Below are 18408 nucleotides of genomic sequence, written 5' to 3' on the forward strand. Positions count from 1 at the left end.
AGTTCCGTGTGCTAGCGCTGTGTGTGTGTGCTAGCGCTGCGGAGTTCTGTGTGTGTGTGTGTGTTAGCGCTGCAGAGTTCTGTGTGTGTGTTAGCGCTGCGGAGTTCTGTGTGTGTGTGTGTGTTAGCGCTGCGGAGTTCTGTGTGTGTGTGTGTGTTAGCGCTGCAGAGTTCTGTGTGTGTGTTAGCGCTGTGGAGTTCTGTGTGTGTGTGTGTGTTAGCGCTGCAGAGTTCTGTGTGTGTGTTAGCGCTGCGGAGTTCTGTGTGTGTGTGTGTGTTAGCGCTGCAGAGTTCCGTGTGTGTGCGCTAGCGCTGCGCGTGTGTGCTAGTGCTGTGCGTGTAGCGCTGCGGAGTTCCGTGTGCTAGTGCTTTGGAGGTCTGTGTGCTTGCGCTGCGGCGTTCTGCGCGCAGGGGCCTCTGCAGACGGCCCCCGGGGTGTGTCCCCTCGTCCTCTGGGCTCGGCGGGGACCCTGCTGGACGGGCTCTGAGCTCCAGCGGATGAGCGCTCCTTCACGCAGCCGTTTGGGGGGATAGCTTTACGCGCTGGGCCCAGTGGGAGGGTAGGTGAGAGTCAGGGAGCGCTGCACCGCGGCGCTGATCGCTCCTCCTGCGCTTCTGAAGGAGTGGGCCGCTCAGCTCCGCACTGCCTGAAGTCTCGGGAGTGCTCATTTCCTAATTTCACATGGATTAAAAAAAAAAAGTCGGAAGAAACCCGACATTCAGTTTAAAAGAAACAGATGGGCATTTTCCTCTCGTGAGGGGCTTTGACTGTTCCTCTGAACTGTGGGAATATGAAACTGCTGTTCAGGGACAGAAAGAGCTCTCATCCTGGCACGTCCGTCTGCATAAATGTTGGAATAAATTAAATACATTTGAACATTTAGCATATTTGGTTCAATGTGTGCTGCATTCATTTGGCTCGCAGCCTGGTCTGAAGAAAATTAGATCAGATTTTTTGGAGGAGTTAGTTGCATTTTATGCAAATATGATTTCGTCTGCCCGCTCACTGCGAGCAGAGCAAGTCAGAAATAGGTCTCATCTAAAGCCCTGGAGCCTGGCCCAATTGTCTAGAATCTGTACCAGACCTGACCTGAGGAAGGTAACTGAAAACAAATGCGATGGCAAGCTCAGCAGGGCCTCTCTTTCAGGGCCGGTCCTGTTACTCATGGTGCAGTCATCCGCAAGTATTTCCCTTCAGCAGAAAGCCTTTTTCTTTTTCTCAGCTGGTTTGGCAGTGACCCTCGCATACGCTGCCGATTCGCCCTCCCGTGGCTGTTCGCCAGCGGTTATCTGTCAGCCCTTTGCTCTGTTCCTCCTTCCTCCTTTCATCTTTTTGGTATTATAGGGACAGCGTTTTTTTTTCTCCCCTGCAGGTGCGTTTGATCTTATTTTAGGTGCGTTCGCGTGCCTGTGATGTGCACCTCTTTATCTCCCGGTGTCCGCCCGGCTGTCGTTTGAGTGTGCTGCGAGGGCTGGTGGGATATTGACGTTAGAGACGTCACCTCGGGGTCTTGTCAGATGGCGACGGCATCGTTAGCCGTTCGTGCCGAAGCGGCGTACTGTGGGTTGTGTTGACTGGGCCTGGGAAAGCGAGAGGCTAGCATCTCACCAGCGTTACCGCTGCGGGGGTTTCGATCTTCCTGCAGGAGCACACGTGTGTCTTACAGCAATCTGATTGGTTATTGTGTCCAGGCAGGAAATGCCCTCAGTATCTTGAGAGTGAGCTGAACCCACTGATGCTGTATGTGAAGCTTGATTTGCCTCTACAAGAAAAGTGTGAAGTGTTCCTAATGCTAGAGAAAGAACATTTAACAACATAAGGCCAAGCTGTGCTGTCCACAGTCTTCAGAATAGGCTGAAGCACGTTGTAAAGTCAAGGCTCTGAATAATGTAACTTAAGCCGTTCTTGCATTTCTTCCTCACAAGTCTTGTTATGAAGCCTTAGTTTGGTGGGGGGGGTGGTGAAGGAATGTGTACCAGTTAGACTGTAGGACAGATTAATGGTTACATTGCATACGTGAGATTTATCCAGACTGCATTTCATTGAGTTCTACACACTGGTCATTAGGCAGTGATGTGTAAAGACAGGTTTAGAGGCCAAACTATGAGTCATTCTTTGCGTGCATCTGATATAATTGGCATCTCTCTTTGTGCGATATCGCATCATTCGATCATAATATCACGGTAATGTACCGTGTATCTTCCCAGTGTGATTAGGAACAGGAACAGTAATGCAGTATAATTGAGCTTTCACACATATGGTCGCAATAAAGATAGGACGACACACTTTGGAGACTGAAGTCTAAACTTCTAAAGTTAACATTGCTGTGCTTTGTGAGACTGCCACCTTCACCTTTGAAAATAACGTTTGAAATAAATGCTGTAAATGGGAGCAAAATTGGCATGTGGAACTGGAATTTTTTTAAAAAATTATTATCAGCCATTTGCATTTCACGTAGGTTTAATGTTTCAGGTTTGACATGCAAACCAACTGCTGAATGTCGGGAAAAAGTGAATGATTCACACCTTAACATTAGAAAAGACATCCCCTCTCTCACATACAGACAGCACAGAACTTGGCAAAGTACGATCAGCCACGTGGAAGAGTATTGTATTGTCTTGTACATTTGATGCAGTGGTGGTATAATTAGCCATACCACACCAAAAACGGCATACCGACACACTGACTCACTAACCCACTGCTGTGCCAGTGCCATTGAATAGGCCAAACGCATTCTGCATTCAGAAGTATGCTTCCCTTGGCAGCCGGGGTGATGTGCAGCTTAAAATAGAATATCGTGTCTGTTACAAACAACTGTAAAGGCAAATTAACAGTATAACAGGGTCTTTTCCCAGGAGATCAATATTGAGATTTTTCAGAATACATGTTATCATTCATAGTTACATTAGCTTTGTTGAATAATGCAGAAAATCGTAGATCAGGATGCTGCCTTTTTAAAAATGTTTTTTTTTCTCCCTTCCCTGAATGAACAAGGCGCATTAGCCTATCCCCTCTCGATCGGTCTTATTTTAGCATGAATATCGGATCTGAATGCCAGGAAAAGTGCTCTCTGAAATAGCACACTGCTCCACTGGAGAAGGAACTGCCAAAATGGAGAACGAACACCCCACCCAGCCGAGCTCTTCGGCGGCTGTAAACGGCTCATGTTTCAGCTCTCTCTCCGCTCTGGCTCGTTAAAATCTGTAACCTATTTTCAAAGGGGGGAAAAAACACGTCTGCAGTCGGAGATAAGAGTCGTTATCTCACGAACAGGTAGAGGAGACTTTTTCCTCCATAGAGTAAAATGTTTGCTACACTTCTCTGAACTAATTTTATCTCCTTTTTTATTTTTAAAGATTAAACTTTGTTTACTTCCATGACAACACCAGTGGAGATAAATTTACAGGAAATACTGTAGTTTTGAAAACAGTGGTTCATCACTTCAGGTTTTTAATGATGACGTCCGGACAGGTAGGGCAGTAACACAGGTGGAGATCTGTTGCCGAGCAATCTGGGCTGACCTTTACAGTAGAGTGAGAGAGACGCAAAGAAATGTGTGGGGTCGGTGTGAATCGTAAAAAAAGGGTGTAGAGTTCTCCTCATTATTGCTAGGCTAACCAGAATCCAGCCCCTCTTTTCCCCTGAATAGAGGACCTGGGAATTCAAACAATATCTTACTGGTTTGCCCAGTCAGGTGTGGGTTTTTATTTGAAAGGGCGGGGTGTCCTTTCATTCATGGACAGGACTCTGCGCCCGGTGCCCAGGGAAGGCTGTAGTCAAAGCGGGCTGCTTTGCTTTGCAGGCTTCGCAGACGGCGCCGAACTCAAGGTCGCCGCGGCGGTGTCCTGTTCTCCTCACGCACGTGACAAACCGCTTTTTTTTTGTTTGTTTTTTTTTTGATACGGCTCTTGTGCGGAAGCGTCATCTCGTTGCACCCTGGCTGCGCAGCGTTAAGAGAGAGCGGTGTGTTTGGGGGGAGCGGAGAGCAGTGTGTTTGGGGGGAGCGGAGAGCAGTGTGTTTGGGGGGAGCGGTGTGTTTGGGGGGAGCGGAGAGCGGTGTGTTTGGGGAGAGAGGTGTGTTTGGGGAGGGAGGTGTGTTTGAGGAGAGTGCTGTGTTTGGGGGGAGATCGGGAAGCACTGTAGTAGGGAGGGCAAAACGAAGCTTTAGAATGTCGCCAGCAGTGTATGCGCGTGAGCTTGACAATACATTTCTCACAGAAAAGGTCGTTTGTTACCTTTTTTTAGTTCATTACAGTGGTGATAGAAGTTACTAGAATTAAGTGGTACTGTGCTGTTAGCCTTTATTGATCGCTGTACAAGGTTAATGTGAAGTACCTAGCACAATCTGACAGTACTAACCCATAAAAATATACTTTGAATGGTACTTAGTCAATCGAACGGTAAATGTGAAAAACATTCGATTATAGTCAGCGGCACCGAAATTTTCTGTCACACCCTCGATAAACAGCAAAAGTCCCAGTAGAAGACTGAATTAAATCTTTAAAAGTTATATATTTTCTGAAAGCTTATCGATTCCGCTTGGCCGTAGTGAGTGAAACTAGGCGATCTGAGCATATAGTCGCTATGTAAATTACGTCAGAAGGATTCAGCCTTGTTGTTTGCTACCTAAACTTCACAGCACACTCAAATCCCTTAGCATGCTTGTAGCATGAAGTGTCTACTTTCAAAATCCATTTAAACCATTCACAAATGACTTGGGACTTTGAAGTTATAAGTCGGGATGTATCAAGTGTCCAGTGAAAATACTGACCTGGCTCTCAGTCAGAATTCTGAGAGAACCAACTGCCATAAATGACCGCGTAAAATCAACCAGTAAGAGTTATTATGATGTCACTCGTTCAGAACCCCATAAATGTAAACAGTCGAATGTTCAGTGAAATCTATCGGTTTTCGGTGCCGTCGGAGTCCCGATCTTATCATTGATGGAATTTTGGGAAAGTGCGAGCTAAAAGGCCACAAAACAGCCAATATATCACATTAATATTCCATATATGTACGATCGCTGTTCACAATACGTTAATTTAAGGCTAAACTGGTATTTTAATCACAATACTTATGCTAATTTCCGGAAATAAATTTTTCGATTGTCCTCCCTAACTGTAGCTGTCCTATAGTCCTGGCTGCTGAGTGACGCCCCTCTGACACCTGGGCCTCAGCAGGGAGCTCTTAAAGGGGCTGCTGTTTTTAACGCTTTCTCACGTGGTGTGAAAAGCTTCTGGAATAATGGGAACAAAGAGAGGACGGGAAGGGCAGGATGAGGACACTAAAGGTGACCCTGCCAGGAGCGGCCATTTTCCCACTATCTTTATCTCCATTCACTGGAGAATTCACAGCATTTTGCTTCTTGCTGGTCAGTGCGTGTCATTTTACCTCTAGCAACTATGGATTTCCTACACCAAACAGAGCTGGGCCTAGTTCTTTTGGAAGTAGTTTTGAGTAAACCGTGCTTTCAATTAATCTGAATTTTGCAGGTTTTTTTAAATTTAATTTTTACCATGTCCAGGCTACATTTTACCCACTGCTGCTCTAGACGGTGTTGGCGTTTATGTTAATTGTGCCGTTTCTGATGGCGTCGAACAGTATTTTTTCCACGGAGTCCATTTAACAATGAACAATTGCAAGGGTCTACAGAGGAAATGCAGCTGAGCCCGGTAGCGATATTCTGCCAGATCTTGACATGGATCCTGAAGCCATTTCCCCCCCCCTGTGTATGACTCACCAAAGTGTCTACAGCTGTGTCAGCAGTGGGGCCCAGTGCCCCTCCCCCCCCCCCCCCAGTCTGTCAGGGCCTTCCCAGATCACACGCACACGTGTGTTTAAAGCACCAGCTTTGGGAACCTGATTCTCATCGGGTTGCCGTGCTCTGCTGCTTACGTAGGTGGAATTACACGACTTCAGAGTGTCAACCGCCATGCAAAGCGTGTCCCATTTGAATGCGTTTGCCAGTCTGCGCTGCTAAACAGTTCCTGTAAACCGTTCTGTGCTGAGCAATACGACACTTCGGAGGGAATACTCCTCATGCAAATGTTTTTTTGTTTTTCTTTTCCCCCCCTTTCTGACGGGGTGTTTTCTGACCTGTATTCTGTGTTTTGTTGTTCCTGAGGCTTGGTTTGTCCCTGGGTGGACTGCATTTATGAGTCAGGGACAAGACATGGAAATGTCCCACCTTTTCGTGTAGTTGTTCACTGTTCACTGTGTGAACTGAACTGTGTTCTTGGCTAGAAATAAGCTGTACGAATTAAGTATTGTATCTTATTGAACCGGTGTTTCGTACGTCGCTTTGGATAAAAGCATCTGCCAAATAAATGTAATGTAGTGTAGTCGGCTATGGTTTTGGAGGTGTGAATGGTCAGCGACTGCTTCATTTTGTGGGGAAGATATCAGCCGTAAAATGACCCCGCCAGTCCCTTTAAAGTCAGCGGTCTTCATCAGTGTGCGCTGCCCAAGCCTGGGCTGTCTGCTGCAGTTTGCTGACGAGGCAGTTTCTCTATTAATGCATGCAAAAGCATGACCACACCCACCGCACTTAATATATTTGCGCACCTGCATTAGGTGCACATAAAATGTGATAAGGGATAGAGGCTGCTGGCTATTTAGCAACTGGCACAATGAATCATTAACCGATCATCATTCTCAAGGCTGAAATTATGCTATGCTGAGAAAAGACTTTGATCATGGTGTTAATGGTCTCTCTGGTTGTATGTGTCTGATTGGGGCCTAGCTGAGATTCTGTCTGACGTGCAGTACTTCAGCAAGTTCACATCAGTCTGTGGACGTCTTCATTAGCTTTGATCATTCAATGGTCCGTAATGAACTCGGTATGAAATCATAGTGATGTGAGTAAATTAAATGGTTAATAAAGTTACTACTTGCATTTTTTAAAGTAAAGGCAAAGATATGTGACTTATGCTTATGGAAATGGAGTCTTTTCATATTGCTGGCTTGTGCTGTTAAACCACATTACTCCTGATTTAGTCACAGTGTGTAGCACTGTGGAATTTCACAAACACATTTTTGGTCAACACACAAGCCGCCTGTCTGGGACATTTCACGCGTCTCTTTCTGTGCTGGAAACAGTCGCTGCCGTCACACTGTAAACAATGCAGAAAGCCGTGCCTGTGCGGCATACGGGCCCTCTTAACGTCAGGATTCTGTTTGAACAAGTCGGGAACGACAGCCCGCTGGAAATCCTTTCTCTGTGGGCTGTTGCATCGGTGGAATCTCTGGCAGCTCGCTGGCTGGCGTAGCATTTATCGGAGCTGACAGGAGTAATGCAGTTAGAGGGACTGGGACCGGTCAATGGTGCTCCTGTAGCACTTGTGTGTAGCACTTGTCCTCGTGTCGTTTATAAATCCCCTCTTCCCCCCTTTGTCCTCCTGCGTTCAGACATTACAGGTCTTCTCCAGCAGAAGGTCTTGGGCACCCAGTGTATCAAGAAAGCAGTGCTTTTTCTTACTGCTGATTGACAGTTCTGCCATTTCAGGAGCAATATGTTTACATATGCAGCCCGAACTTGCTTTATTGTAAAATACATCTTGGCCCTGAAATGTTTGGGTTTCATGGCCTTGTTATCTTTGCCCACCGTATGGAAAGACCGTCCCTGGTGTGTGTGTGTGTTAGTGAACAGAATCATTGCTGTTTAACGGTCAGTGAGCTGAGCGTGTTGTAAAATACATTACACTGGTAGAGACTGAAATTCCCAATGCTGTGCTACACATTGTAGTGACTCCCTTCGCTCTTTGTCGCATTATTTGTCGCATTATTGTCTGTGTTGAAAAGAAAATGGAGGCCAGAAGACCGGTTTAGGATTTTGTCCCGTCGCAGTGATGATAAAAACACGTTTACGGAGCGATGCCCAAAAGGATGGCCTGTATTGATTAGCCATTGAGTTAAACGTAACCAGGAGGGATGGAATTAGCCGTCTAATCTAATGGACGTCTTTGTAGTGGACAGCTGCTGCTGTGCCCGAGACATGCGGGACGTGCTTGATTAAGAATCACCGCAAAGCTTTTCTCACGTGAAGCCGTCGTGTGCAGACTTCACAGCTGGTGTTTCAGCTCCCGGAGAAGGAGCTGCCTGAACAGGTCTTGCGAGACGCGCCGCTTTCTCATGAGCTGCACTGCTCTGTTTACCCCGTAGGCATGGCAACGGCTCTTCATAAGATGATGGTATTGTGTGTAGACATTTGCCCAGAATTCGCAAATATGGTTGAGCAAGAAGGCCAGCGAGAGCCAAGCCCTGCTCTGTAGCCTTAGTCAGTCTCCCGAGCTTCGCCAAGATGTCTCCCTCAAAACGCTTTTGTTAAATGCCAGAATTCCTGATCTGCACATACCACTGTCAACCGACACTATTGGAGTGTCAAATAATTTGTAGATATTGGATTGGTTAAGAAGCGTCAAATTCAGATTGGACATGGATATCCTTGTTGTATCCTGTTTGAGTGACCAACACAGGAAAGTATGAAAATTCTTCCTTGGATCGTCAAGGGAGACTCATGCTGTTTTGCTCTTCTACTCAGCTGAATATGTTTGCCTCCTCAGATTTTGGAAGAGAAGCAGCGTATTGATTTTTCTTTCCTGTGCAATTAAGCTAAAAAGCCTTTTCTGGACAGAGTAGTTTTACTGCTCTGGAGTTAGCAGAGTGGCGTTTTTAAGAGACCCGACATCTGCATAATGGCTTGTCTCTCAGTGAATGAAAATGTTAATCTTGGTCTGTTTTTTAAATTTCATTGTATATTTATTTATCCACAGCTTAATTGTGCCATCCCTTGAAATGGACAAAAACATCTTTAAAGGACTTGTTCATCGTAACACCCTATGAAATTATTTGTTCATGGTTTAACAAAAATCCCTGGGCAATACAAGTGAACAGAGCCCGTCTGCGAATAGTCCATTGTATGCATCTGTACAAGAATGTTTAAATTAACAGGAACGTATTTAGCAGAGACTTGGATGTGTTTATTGATTGGCTGAGTGAGCACTGGTGGCGAGCTCTGTAAGAAGGTGTCTCTCTAGCTTCCTGCACAGTCCAGGGCAGGGCTAAAACCCAGAGCTAACGATCCTGTGCGTTATACGTCGGCCTGTTTGGTCGCCATGGAAATTAGACACAGTCCCTGGAGGGTGGGAGTCTGCCGTATGTGGGACCCTTCTGAGTGTGTGATGGATGCTCTGTTGGCACCCAATTCGGGGCGGTCACAGGGGGCATCGGCGGGACCTGGCCCCCACGCACCATTCCAGGGTGGCGTTGGCCTCTTGACACCGCAAGATGAATGCCTGCACTTTCCTGGAAGATAATTATGTACCTGCAGAATAAACCAGATTCCGTCCTTTCCTGGGCTCTCTAATCACATTCATTTGTTAAAGCCCGGTGGTTAATTAGGATACTTAATTATGTAAAGAGAGAAATGAAAGACCTTGATATTATCATTCATCTTAAAAATGAAACTCTTTTTCTCTTGAGTGCTTATCAGGCTCTCCGTCCAGTCAGTGCACAGGGGCAATAGGACGCCCGTGTCTTTTTTCATGAGGGGTATCGGTTGCACTCCGGTCAGTGCAGTGCCAGGCATAGCCCAGGGTCCCTGTGTTCTCTGAGGGCCCGATCGTGATCGGCGTGCAGTGCCAGGGTCCCTGGTTCTGGGGCAGCGGTCCTCGGGCTGACAGTGTCAAAGGCGGCAGCAGCGCTGCTTCGGGGGGGAGCGGGAGGAAGTGAGGAAGTGAGAAGCAGGCCGGAGTACCTTTATTAAAGTGTGCTGAGATGTCCTGGCAGCTTCAAAGGCCAGAAGGGGCGGGGGTGGGGGGGTGAGGGGGTGAGGGGGTGGGGGGGGGGGTCACGGTGCAGTCAGGGGCGCCGTCCTGGAACACAGCGTCTGCGCGGGACACACCTGCGCGGGAGAAGCGGGGGTCTGTTCCTGCTCAAGCCCCCCGTCCCGTCCCGTCCCAGGGAGGCGCTCTCTCCTCACCTCCCCTGCTCCTCCCCCTTCCCCTCCCTCCACCCCCTTCCCCTCCCTCCTCCTCATCCTCGCGGAGGAAGCAGAGCCCCCGGCGCAGCAGCAGTATCAGGGCCTGTAACCCGGTCTCCCTGGGAACGGCCCGCAGCCCCCCCGTTCATGGCACGCCATCTGAAATAATACGGGCCGACGATAAATTGCACCCTCTGGAAAAAAAAAAGAAAGAAAGAAAAAAGGGAGGAAAGAAAAAAAGTGATATTGGGTGACTGCGCTGACCGGCCTTAAACTACTTCCTGCAATTACCCAAAGAAAACATCTTCTCTGCTCCGTGCCACGGAGCCGATTCTTATTATCTCAAGTGTATTTGTAGGCCATTATAATAATTAAGCGGAGATTTTCAGCCACGGCTGTTTATTGACATGAGCTGTGCCGAGGGGCTCTGATTGGTCCAGATAATTTAAAAGAAGGAAGTGATTGATTGTAACGTGTGCATAACCTGCTTTCATTTAGTTCTGTTAGCTTAATATAAGACAACGAGGGCTTTTTGTTCTGGATGCATTTAATTGTCTCTGTGGTGTCTACCTTTGCATTTCTGCCTGTATGATTTTTTTCATTTAAAAATTGACTGCGTTGTCATTTTGTTTTTATGGATCTGACTTTCCCTCACAGCTTTGTGTGAGAGATTTTCTCTGCTTTTCTATTCTGGCAGTTACAGTGCTGCCTTGTGCTGAACAGAACACTTTTTAGTACCTTAATTAAAAATTCAGTTTGTATTGGGAAAATATTTCCATTTTAGTACTGCTTTCCAATTATTTCTACTCATATAATATAATAATATATAATATAATAACTCATAGTAATTGTTTGCCATTTGACACGTTCCATCATTACCATTGTGGCATATGTTTCCTGTTCAATGTTTACATTCAGTTTTGGCTAGATTAGAAGCTGGATATTGTGTGTCTACTTCAGTTGCAGATATTAGCAGGTGTCCATTCAGCATGTTGATTCTAGCCCCATATGGGTTGGGCTACTGTTTCAAAATCTGTAGTTACAGTGGTTGAGTTCTGTAATGCTTTGTAACGGTGGTTGAGTTCTGTAATGGTTTGTAACGGTGGTTGAGGGCTGTAATGCTTTGTAACAGTGGTTGAGTTCTGTAATGCTTTGTAACGGTGGTTGGGTGCTGTAATGCTTTGTAACGGTGGTTGAGTTCTGTAATGCTTTGTAACGGTGGTTGAGTTCTGTAATGCTTTGTAACGGAGGTTGAGTTCTGTAATGGTTTGTAACGGTGGTTGAGTTCTGTAATGCTTTGTAACGGTGGCTGGGTGCTGTAATGCTTTGTAACGGTGGTTGGGTGCTGTAATGCTTTGTAACGGTGGTTGAGTTCTGTAATGCTTTGTAACGGTGGTTGAGTTCTGTAATGCTTTGTAACGGTGTCTGGGTGCTGTAATGCTTTGTAACGGTGGCTGGCTGCTGTAATGCTTTGTAACAGTGGCTGGGTGCTGTAATGCTTTGTAACGGTGGCTGGGTGCTGTAATGCTTTGTAACGGTGGCTGGGGGCTGTAATGGTTTGTAACGGTGGTTGAGTTCTGTAATGCTTTGTAACGGTGGTTGGGTGCTGTACTGGTTTGTAACGGTGGCTGGGTGCTGTAATGCTTTGTAACGGTGGTCGAGTTCTGTAATGCTTTGTAACGGTGGTTGGGTGCTGTACTGGTTTGTAACGGTGGTTGGGTGCTGTACTGGTTTGTAATGGTGGCTGGGTGCTGTAATGCTTTGTAACGGTGGCTGGGTGCTGTAATGGTTTGTAATGGTGGCTGGGTGCTGTAATGCTTTGTAACGGTGGTTGAGTTCTATAATGCTTTGTAACGGAGGTTGAGTTCTGTAATGGTTTGTAACGGTGGCTGGGGGCTGTAATGCTTTGTAACGGTGGTTGAGTTCTGTAATGCTTTGTAACGGTGGCTGGGTGCTGTAATGCTTTGTAATGGTGGCTGGGTGCTGTAATGGTTTGTAACGGTGGCTGGGTGCTCTAATGGTTTGTAACGGTGGCTGGGTGCTGTAATGGTTTGTAACGGTGGCTGGGTGCTGTAATGCTTTGTAACGGTGGCTGGGTGCTGTACTGTAAGTGTACTGCAGGTTTGCACTTGCTGTGGCTGCTGTTCCTGCTGTTGGTCAGCTGCATCTGGCCAGTTTGCAGAGTGGGGGGTGGTAATGCTCTCAGACAGCTGACCCAGTCATTGGGTTACTGGCCCGTCCCGGGGGGGGGGGGGCCTGTATTTAGGGCAGAGTGTAACCGCATGCCTCGCAGTCTGACGGAGGAGGGTGTGCTGCTTGTGCAGCCCCCCCTGGCCTTGTGTTCACGAGCTCGGGCCTGGGCTGATATCTTTAACAGGCCTCAGACTCCCAGAGGGGTCACGTTTCACACAGGGTCCCCCCTCCTAACAGAGCCCCCCGGACCTGCCAGCCAATTAGACCCGCTTCTGTGAGAACAGCCGTTTCCTTTCCGGTTTTGTGTGTTTTGTGTTTTTGGAGACGGGCTGGGTGGGGGGGGGGTGTAAAACGGTGATGCCGGGGGGGGGGAAACGGTGCTGATGTGCGCTCTCTTATGTGTCCCGTCCCCCCTGCGCAGGACTCTAAATCCCTGGACAGCTGCGTCCAGAACACCCTGGCGGCTCTGTACCCGCCGTTCGAGGCCACCGCCGCCACCGTGCTCTGCCAGGTGCTGGACGTGGTGGAGGGGACGTACCGCGGGGACGGCCTGCGCTACCTGATCGACTTCCTGGTTCCGGCCAAGCACATCCTGCAGTGCATCCAGCAGGACGCCTGCGTGAGTACCGCCGCCTCCCCCCCCCCCCACTCCTCTACCCAGCCTCCCAAATCCCTCCCCCCCCCACTCCTCTGCCCAGCCTCCCCCCCCACCCCCCACCCTCCTCTGAGTGCACCGAGACCAGGCAAACACTAGGACTGAGATTTAAAAAATAAATAAAACCACCCAGGTGTATCTGTCACGGCTTTTTATTTTAGTTAGGGCTCTGTCTCTCTTACCCCCAGGCCTGCGCACTTGCGTCACTGCGCGTCCCCCCTCCCCCTCGCTTGGAGCTATTTATATTGGCCACTTGACCCGGACAGGGTTTTGCCTGTAGACTGCCGTTGTGGTCGGAGTGGAGGTGGTTAATGCCTGTTTACATTACACCAGCGCGCCTCCTCAGCAGCAGCCTCCCTGTGTGCTCACGGGCCGAGGCGCGGGCTTCAAAGGCTCCTGCGGCTTTTCTGCGGCGTGGCAGAAGAGCTGTGGGCGCTGTCATCAACCGCTTTTTTCACCTGGCGGGAAGGGGGGGGGGGGGATGCCTCCCGTGACCCCTTATCTGCTTTCAGTGGGCCCCTGCCGGGGGTGCTGAGGGTGTCACCCTGCGTGCACTCTGTAAGGGTAGCCCGTGACACACTCCCTGGATTTAGAGTGAGTGAGGGAGAGGAGCTCCTTCAACCTTCCCCCCCTCCCTTTTAACACTCAGTCTGGTAACACAGATGACCTTCCTGTGCTGGGCTACACGGCGCTACCTGTGGCTTGGCAGACTTACGGACATTTTCTTATTTGTGGCTTCGGCTGACTTCATTACAGAATGGCTGAAATAAACCTGTTGTTTGACAATGGTGCGCTGGGTTAAACCTCTTAGGCCTGTAAGACAGTGTCAGTAGACTGCGGGCTTTAGAGCTGTGCGGACGCGTCTCTGGAGCGTGAAGTGCGTTAAGCTCAGCTCTGAACTCCGGGGGGCTGAGCGCATTGTGTGGAGTCGCGGGTGACAGACAGGACTCGCTGACCCCGATCGGACTGGAGGGGGCTGAAGGCAGGTTTCTAATCTCAGGCTTTGATCCGAAGGGAATCTGAGACACACGAAGGGACGGGGACGCTGTCACGTGAGACAGACGCGTTACTGACCCCGTCAAGCTCATGCAGGTCACGAACAGGGCGGGGTTTATATTCGCTCCGCCCTTCGCCCTGACTGAAAGGCAAAATCACTCAGTTTGTTTGAGGATCGTTAGTGTTGGAGTGCATGAGGCCTGTCATGTCGGTGTAGGGTTAGCTCTGGGTCAGATTTGGGCCTGGTACAGCAGTGCTGGACCTGACACGGGGCAGCCTTACGTCAGCCCCCCTCCCCAAAGCACGAGGGTAACGGGAAACAGGAGAGATGAGCACCTGTGCCAGCCTGTTCCACCCAGGCCTCTGTCCCAACACCTTAGTTCAAATTCGTCCTGATCGATACTTCTATTTTTAGGAGTCCAACTTCCCATGTCTCTCTAACTCTCCCAATGTCTCTCTAACTCTCCCAATGTCTCTCTAACTCTCCTGAAGTCTCTCTAACTCTCCCAAAGTCTCTCTAACTCTCCCAATGTCTCTCTAACTCTCCCAATGTCTCTCTAACTCTCCTGAAGTCAAATAACTCTCCTTAAGTCTCCCGTAGTCTCTCCAACTCTCCCAATGTCTCTCTTACTCTCTCGAAGTCTCTCCAACTCTCCCAATGTCTCTCTAACTCTCCCGAAGTCTCTCTGACTCTCTCTAACTCTCCTGAAGTCTTACTCTCCTGCAGTCTCTCTTACTCTTCTGCAGTCTCTCCAACTCTCTTGGTGTCTCTAACTCTCCTGAGGTTTAACTCTCCTGAAGTCACTTTGAGGTTGCGAAACTCATTGTGATTGGGCACACTTACTCACATGACGTTCAGCAGGCACAGGAGATAGATGCTACAGTAAGTGGCGGAGTGGTGGTCAGACCCATGAGCGCTCGGCTGTGGAAAGGTCCTGCTGGTGGAATAAAACAGTGCGTTTGTTTCAGTTAAAATGGGCTGGAAGGGCAGAGAGTCTATCTCAAAGTCACATCCCCTGTGAGGCTGTATTAAAGACCCACTCTCATCCGCTTACAAAGAAAACCTTTAAGGCATTTCCTTTGAGAAGAATAATTAAGCGAATGAAAGCATACCTTTGTCTGCCTAAATATAATTCAGAAACTGGTGGTTGGGATGGCCTCGTTCCCTGAGTCATGCACTAACGCATGCTTTTTACAGAAACCGCTCGGTGTTCCTTAATGTGGTTATTCATAGAAATGCATAAACCGAATATCATCCCAGAAATGTTAATTGTGGCCCCGGTTTGAGCCTTTGATGAAACCCTTGTTATTTACCACGCCTGTAGTTGCCCAGGATGCCTGTAATTGGTGACTCTTGTCCGTACGGTGGGGTTACAAAGCTGTTGTTGTGTGAACGCATTCTGCATTCGCAAGGAAAAAAGAAGAAAAGGTTTTCATGTAGTTCTCCACAGTACATAGTTCGATTTTACAAATGCATCGTAACTTTCAAATTTGACATGAGTCTTAAAGTTGTAATGAATTGGCCTGTCATGCGTCTCCACATCTGCCGTGTGCACACAGCACGTTTGTGAGTATGAAATATCGAATACTAGCTCCCAGATTTGTATTGCTGCCTGCAGCAGAGGAAATGGCAGATTTGAATGAGATGCGTTTTTTTGGTGCTGTTATTTCGGGACAGGGCGTAGCTCTGACAGCGTTCCTGTTGTGCCCTCCGCAGTTCCCCTACAATGGCTTCCTGTTCCGGCACGAGGGCTGGCCGCTGTGCGTGGGCGAGAAGGTCATAGTCCAGCTGTGCCCTCTGGACCGCCGCGTGCTGCGGCCCAGGGACTTCTACCTGCAGGTGGCGCCGTGCCCCAGGAAGGGCCCGCGCGTGCTGCTGAAGAGCCTGTCGTGGGACGGGCGGGATGTGGAGGAGCTGGAGGTGCCGGCGGTGAGCTACGCCTCCATCTTCACCATGGACTGGCTGGACTCCGTCAACCGGGAGCGCGCGGGCGTGGCCCTGGAGCGCTGCCTGCTGGCCGGAGACGGGCACGTCTTCCGCCTGCCCTGGGAGGACGTGGTGCGGCCCGAGTTCGTGGGCGAGGCCAAGGGCGGCGCGGAGCCGGGGGCCGGGGGGGCACGGGACGCCCGAGCCGAATCGCGGGACGGCGGCGGCGAGGAGGGGCGGAGCCACGGGGACCGCGCGCGGTCGCAGACTGACTGCAGCGCCACCCGCGGGGGGGAGCCGGAGGGCGAGGCGGGGGACACGGACCCTGAGGGGGAGTACGTAGAGCTGCTGGACGTCGCCCTGCCACGCCTCTCCCCGCAGACGGGCTCCCTGACCCAGGCCGTCACCCTCAACCACAAAAACCACAGCAAGACGAGGACTAGCGAGCAGACACTGGGGTCTGCCTTCATAAACAGCACTTCTGCCCACACGCTTCACTCAGTCCTCATAGAGGATTCCAGTCCACGGACAGACTCTGCCTGTCCGGTCATCCTGACCCCCACGCAGACTGAGGGCTTTGGGACAGGTGAAAGTTTGGGGAGCGTTTCTCACACGCCTGCAGTCATCGGGTCAGAGGGCCTGCCGCCTGCCGCCTCTGCCGGTCCTGCGGATTTGAGAGATCCGCCGGCGGGTCACGGGACGGGCCCGGCCGCTGCAGAGGGGGGCGAGGCGGTGCCGGGCGGGGCTGCGGACAGCACCAGTCATTCACGCGACCCCAGCGGTGGCAGCGAGCCGACGGGACTGGAGCCGCGCCCTGTGGAGGGCAGCGAGGGCCACGCCCAGGAGGAGTCCGTCCGGGCGTCCCTCTCCCCCGCCCCGAACCAAAGCCCCCCGCACGCGGACCCTCCGTCCCAGGGGGACAGTCCCCTGTCTGACACGCACTCCGCTCTGCCTTCTGGGACGGCCCCCAGCCAAGCAGAGTCCGGCTCCCTCACTCACACAGGCTGCAGCTCCGCGACGGAACAACGTCAAGGTACAGCTGAGGGCTTAGAACAGCGTGAGGGTACAGGCGAAGGTGTAGAACAGTGTCTGGGTACAGGTGAGGGCTTAGAACAGCGTGAGGGTACAGGCGAAGGTGTAGAACAGTGTCTGGGTACAGGTGAGGGCTCAGAACAGCGTGAGGATACAGCTAAGTGTTCAGAACAACATGAGGGTACAGGTGAGGGTTCAGAACAGCATGAGGTTGTAGAACAGCGTGAGGGTACACCTGATGGTGTAGAACTGTGTCTGAGTACAGGTGAGGGTTTAGAACAGCATGAGGGTGTAGAACAGCGTCTGGGTACAGCTGAGGGTGTAGAACTGTGTCTGAGTACAGCTGAGGGTGTAGAACAGCGTCTGGGTACAGCTGAGGGTGTAGAACAGCGTCTGGGTACAGCTGAGGGTGTAGAACAGCGTCTGGGTACAGCTGAGGGTGTAGAACAGTGTGAGGGTACAGGTAAGGGTTCAGAACAGTGTGAGGGTACAGGTGAGGGTTCAGAACAGTGTGAGGGTACAGGTGAAGGCTCAGAACAGTGTGAGGGTTCAGAACAGTGTGAGGGTACAGGTGAGGGTTCAGAAAAGTGTGAGGGTACAGGTGAGGGTTCAGAGCTGCCGCATGGCGGGGGCGAGCTGGAGGAGGCCGCAGAGGGCGGGGCCCCAGCAGGGCAGAGAGAGGAAACACAAACAGCCATGTCAGAGGCCACGCCCCAACACCTCTCCACTCAGGAGGACAGCTCAGCTGGTGGAGCAGGTGAGACAGGTGTAGATTCAGAGGGAGGAGGTGCAGAGGAGGCAGGCGGAGGAGGCACAGAACAGGAGCAGGCAGCGGGAGGAGGCACAGAACAGAAGGAGGCAGAGGGAGGAGGTGCGGATGAGGAGGCGGCAAAGGGAGGAGATGCAGTGGAGGAGGTGGCAGAGGGAGGAAGTGCAGAGCAGAAGGAGGCAGAGGGAGGAGGTGCTGAGAAGGAGGTAGAGGGAGGAGGTGCTGAACAGAAGGAGGCAGAGGGAGTAGGTATGGAGCAGGCAGAGGGAGGAGGTGTGGTGCAGGAGGCAGAGGGAGGCGCAGAGCTGGAGCAGGCAGAGGGAGGAGCTGCAGAGAAGGAGGAGGCTGCAGGAGAGGGTGCGGAGGGCGTGGTTTCTGATGTCCCAGGAGCAGCTCAGACAGGGGCGGAGTGTGTGACATGCGTCACGGACAGCACACACATCCCTGAGGACTGCGGTGCTCCTGCTACTGAGTCAGCGACACATGGACCGGTGCTCCCGGCGGGAGGGGCCGGGGAGGGGGACGAGTCCGGCGGGCCGCCCGAACAGCACACAGGCGCTCCGCGGGACGGCCCGGGAGCAGAGGAGCAGCCGGAGGATGGGGGTGTGAGTGAAACACACACGCAGCGCGCTCAGGACCATGGACCATCTGAGGGAGGAGAACACACAGAACCTGAGGAGTCTCACCAGCCAGGTAGACTTTCATTCCCCTTTTGAAATGTCCCCCTTTTCCTTCCCCTCTGCTTATCATTCATCCCCTCCCCCCATACCCTTCCGACTGCTCTCTCTTTACCCAGATTAGAGGCGTAGTACTTCCTGCTTCTATTTGCGGATGCACTAGAGGTGCTCGGGACACTG

At 50.7% G+C, this 18408-nt stretch overlaps 1 protein-coding gene across 17 annotated transcripts in view; it reads left to right on the forward strand.

The window, feature by feature from the left end:
- Window positions 1–18408, forward strand: part of plekhg4 (pleckstrin homology domain containing, family G (with RhoGef domain) member 4) — a 59012-nt gene that overhangs the window by 730 nt on the left and 39874 nt on the right. For 2 of the 17 annotated variants that reach the window (XM_064312284.1, XM_064312285.1), the window contains exons 2-3: window positions 12594–12791; window positions 15541–18244. In XM_064312284.1, coding sequence (XP_064168354.1) covers window positions 12594–12791; window positions 15541–18244 — 2902 coding nt within the window. The remainder of the gene's footprint in view (window positions 1–12593; window positions 12792–15540; window positions 18245–18408) is intronic. The other 15 variants (XM_064312298.1, XM_064312293.1, XM_064312295.1 and 12 more) reach the window with 15 other exon arrangements.

This window comes from Anguilla rostrata, chromosome 16, assembly GCF_018555375.3.
Source record: "Anguilla rostrata isolate EN2019 chromosome 16, ASM1855537v3, whole genome shotgun sequence".
Taxonomy (NCBI): Eukaryota; Metazoa; Chordata; class Actinopteri; order Anguilliformes; family Anguillidae; genus Anguilla; species Anguilla rostrata.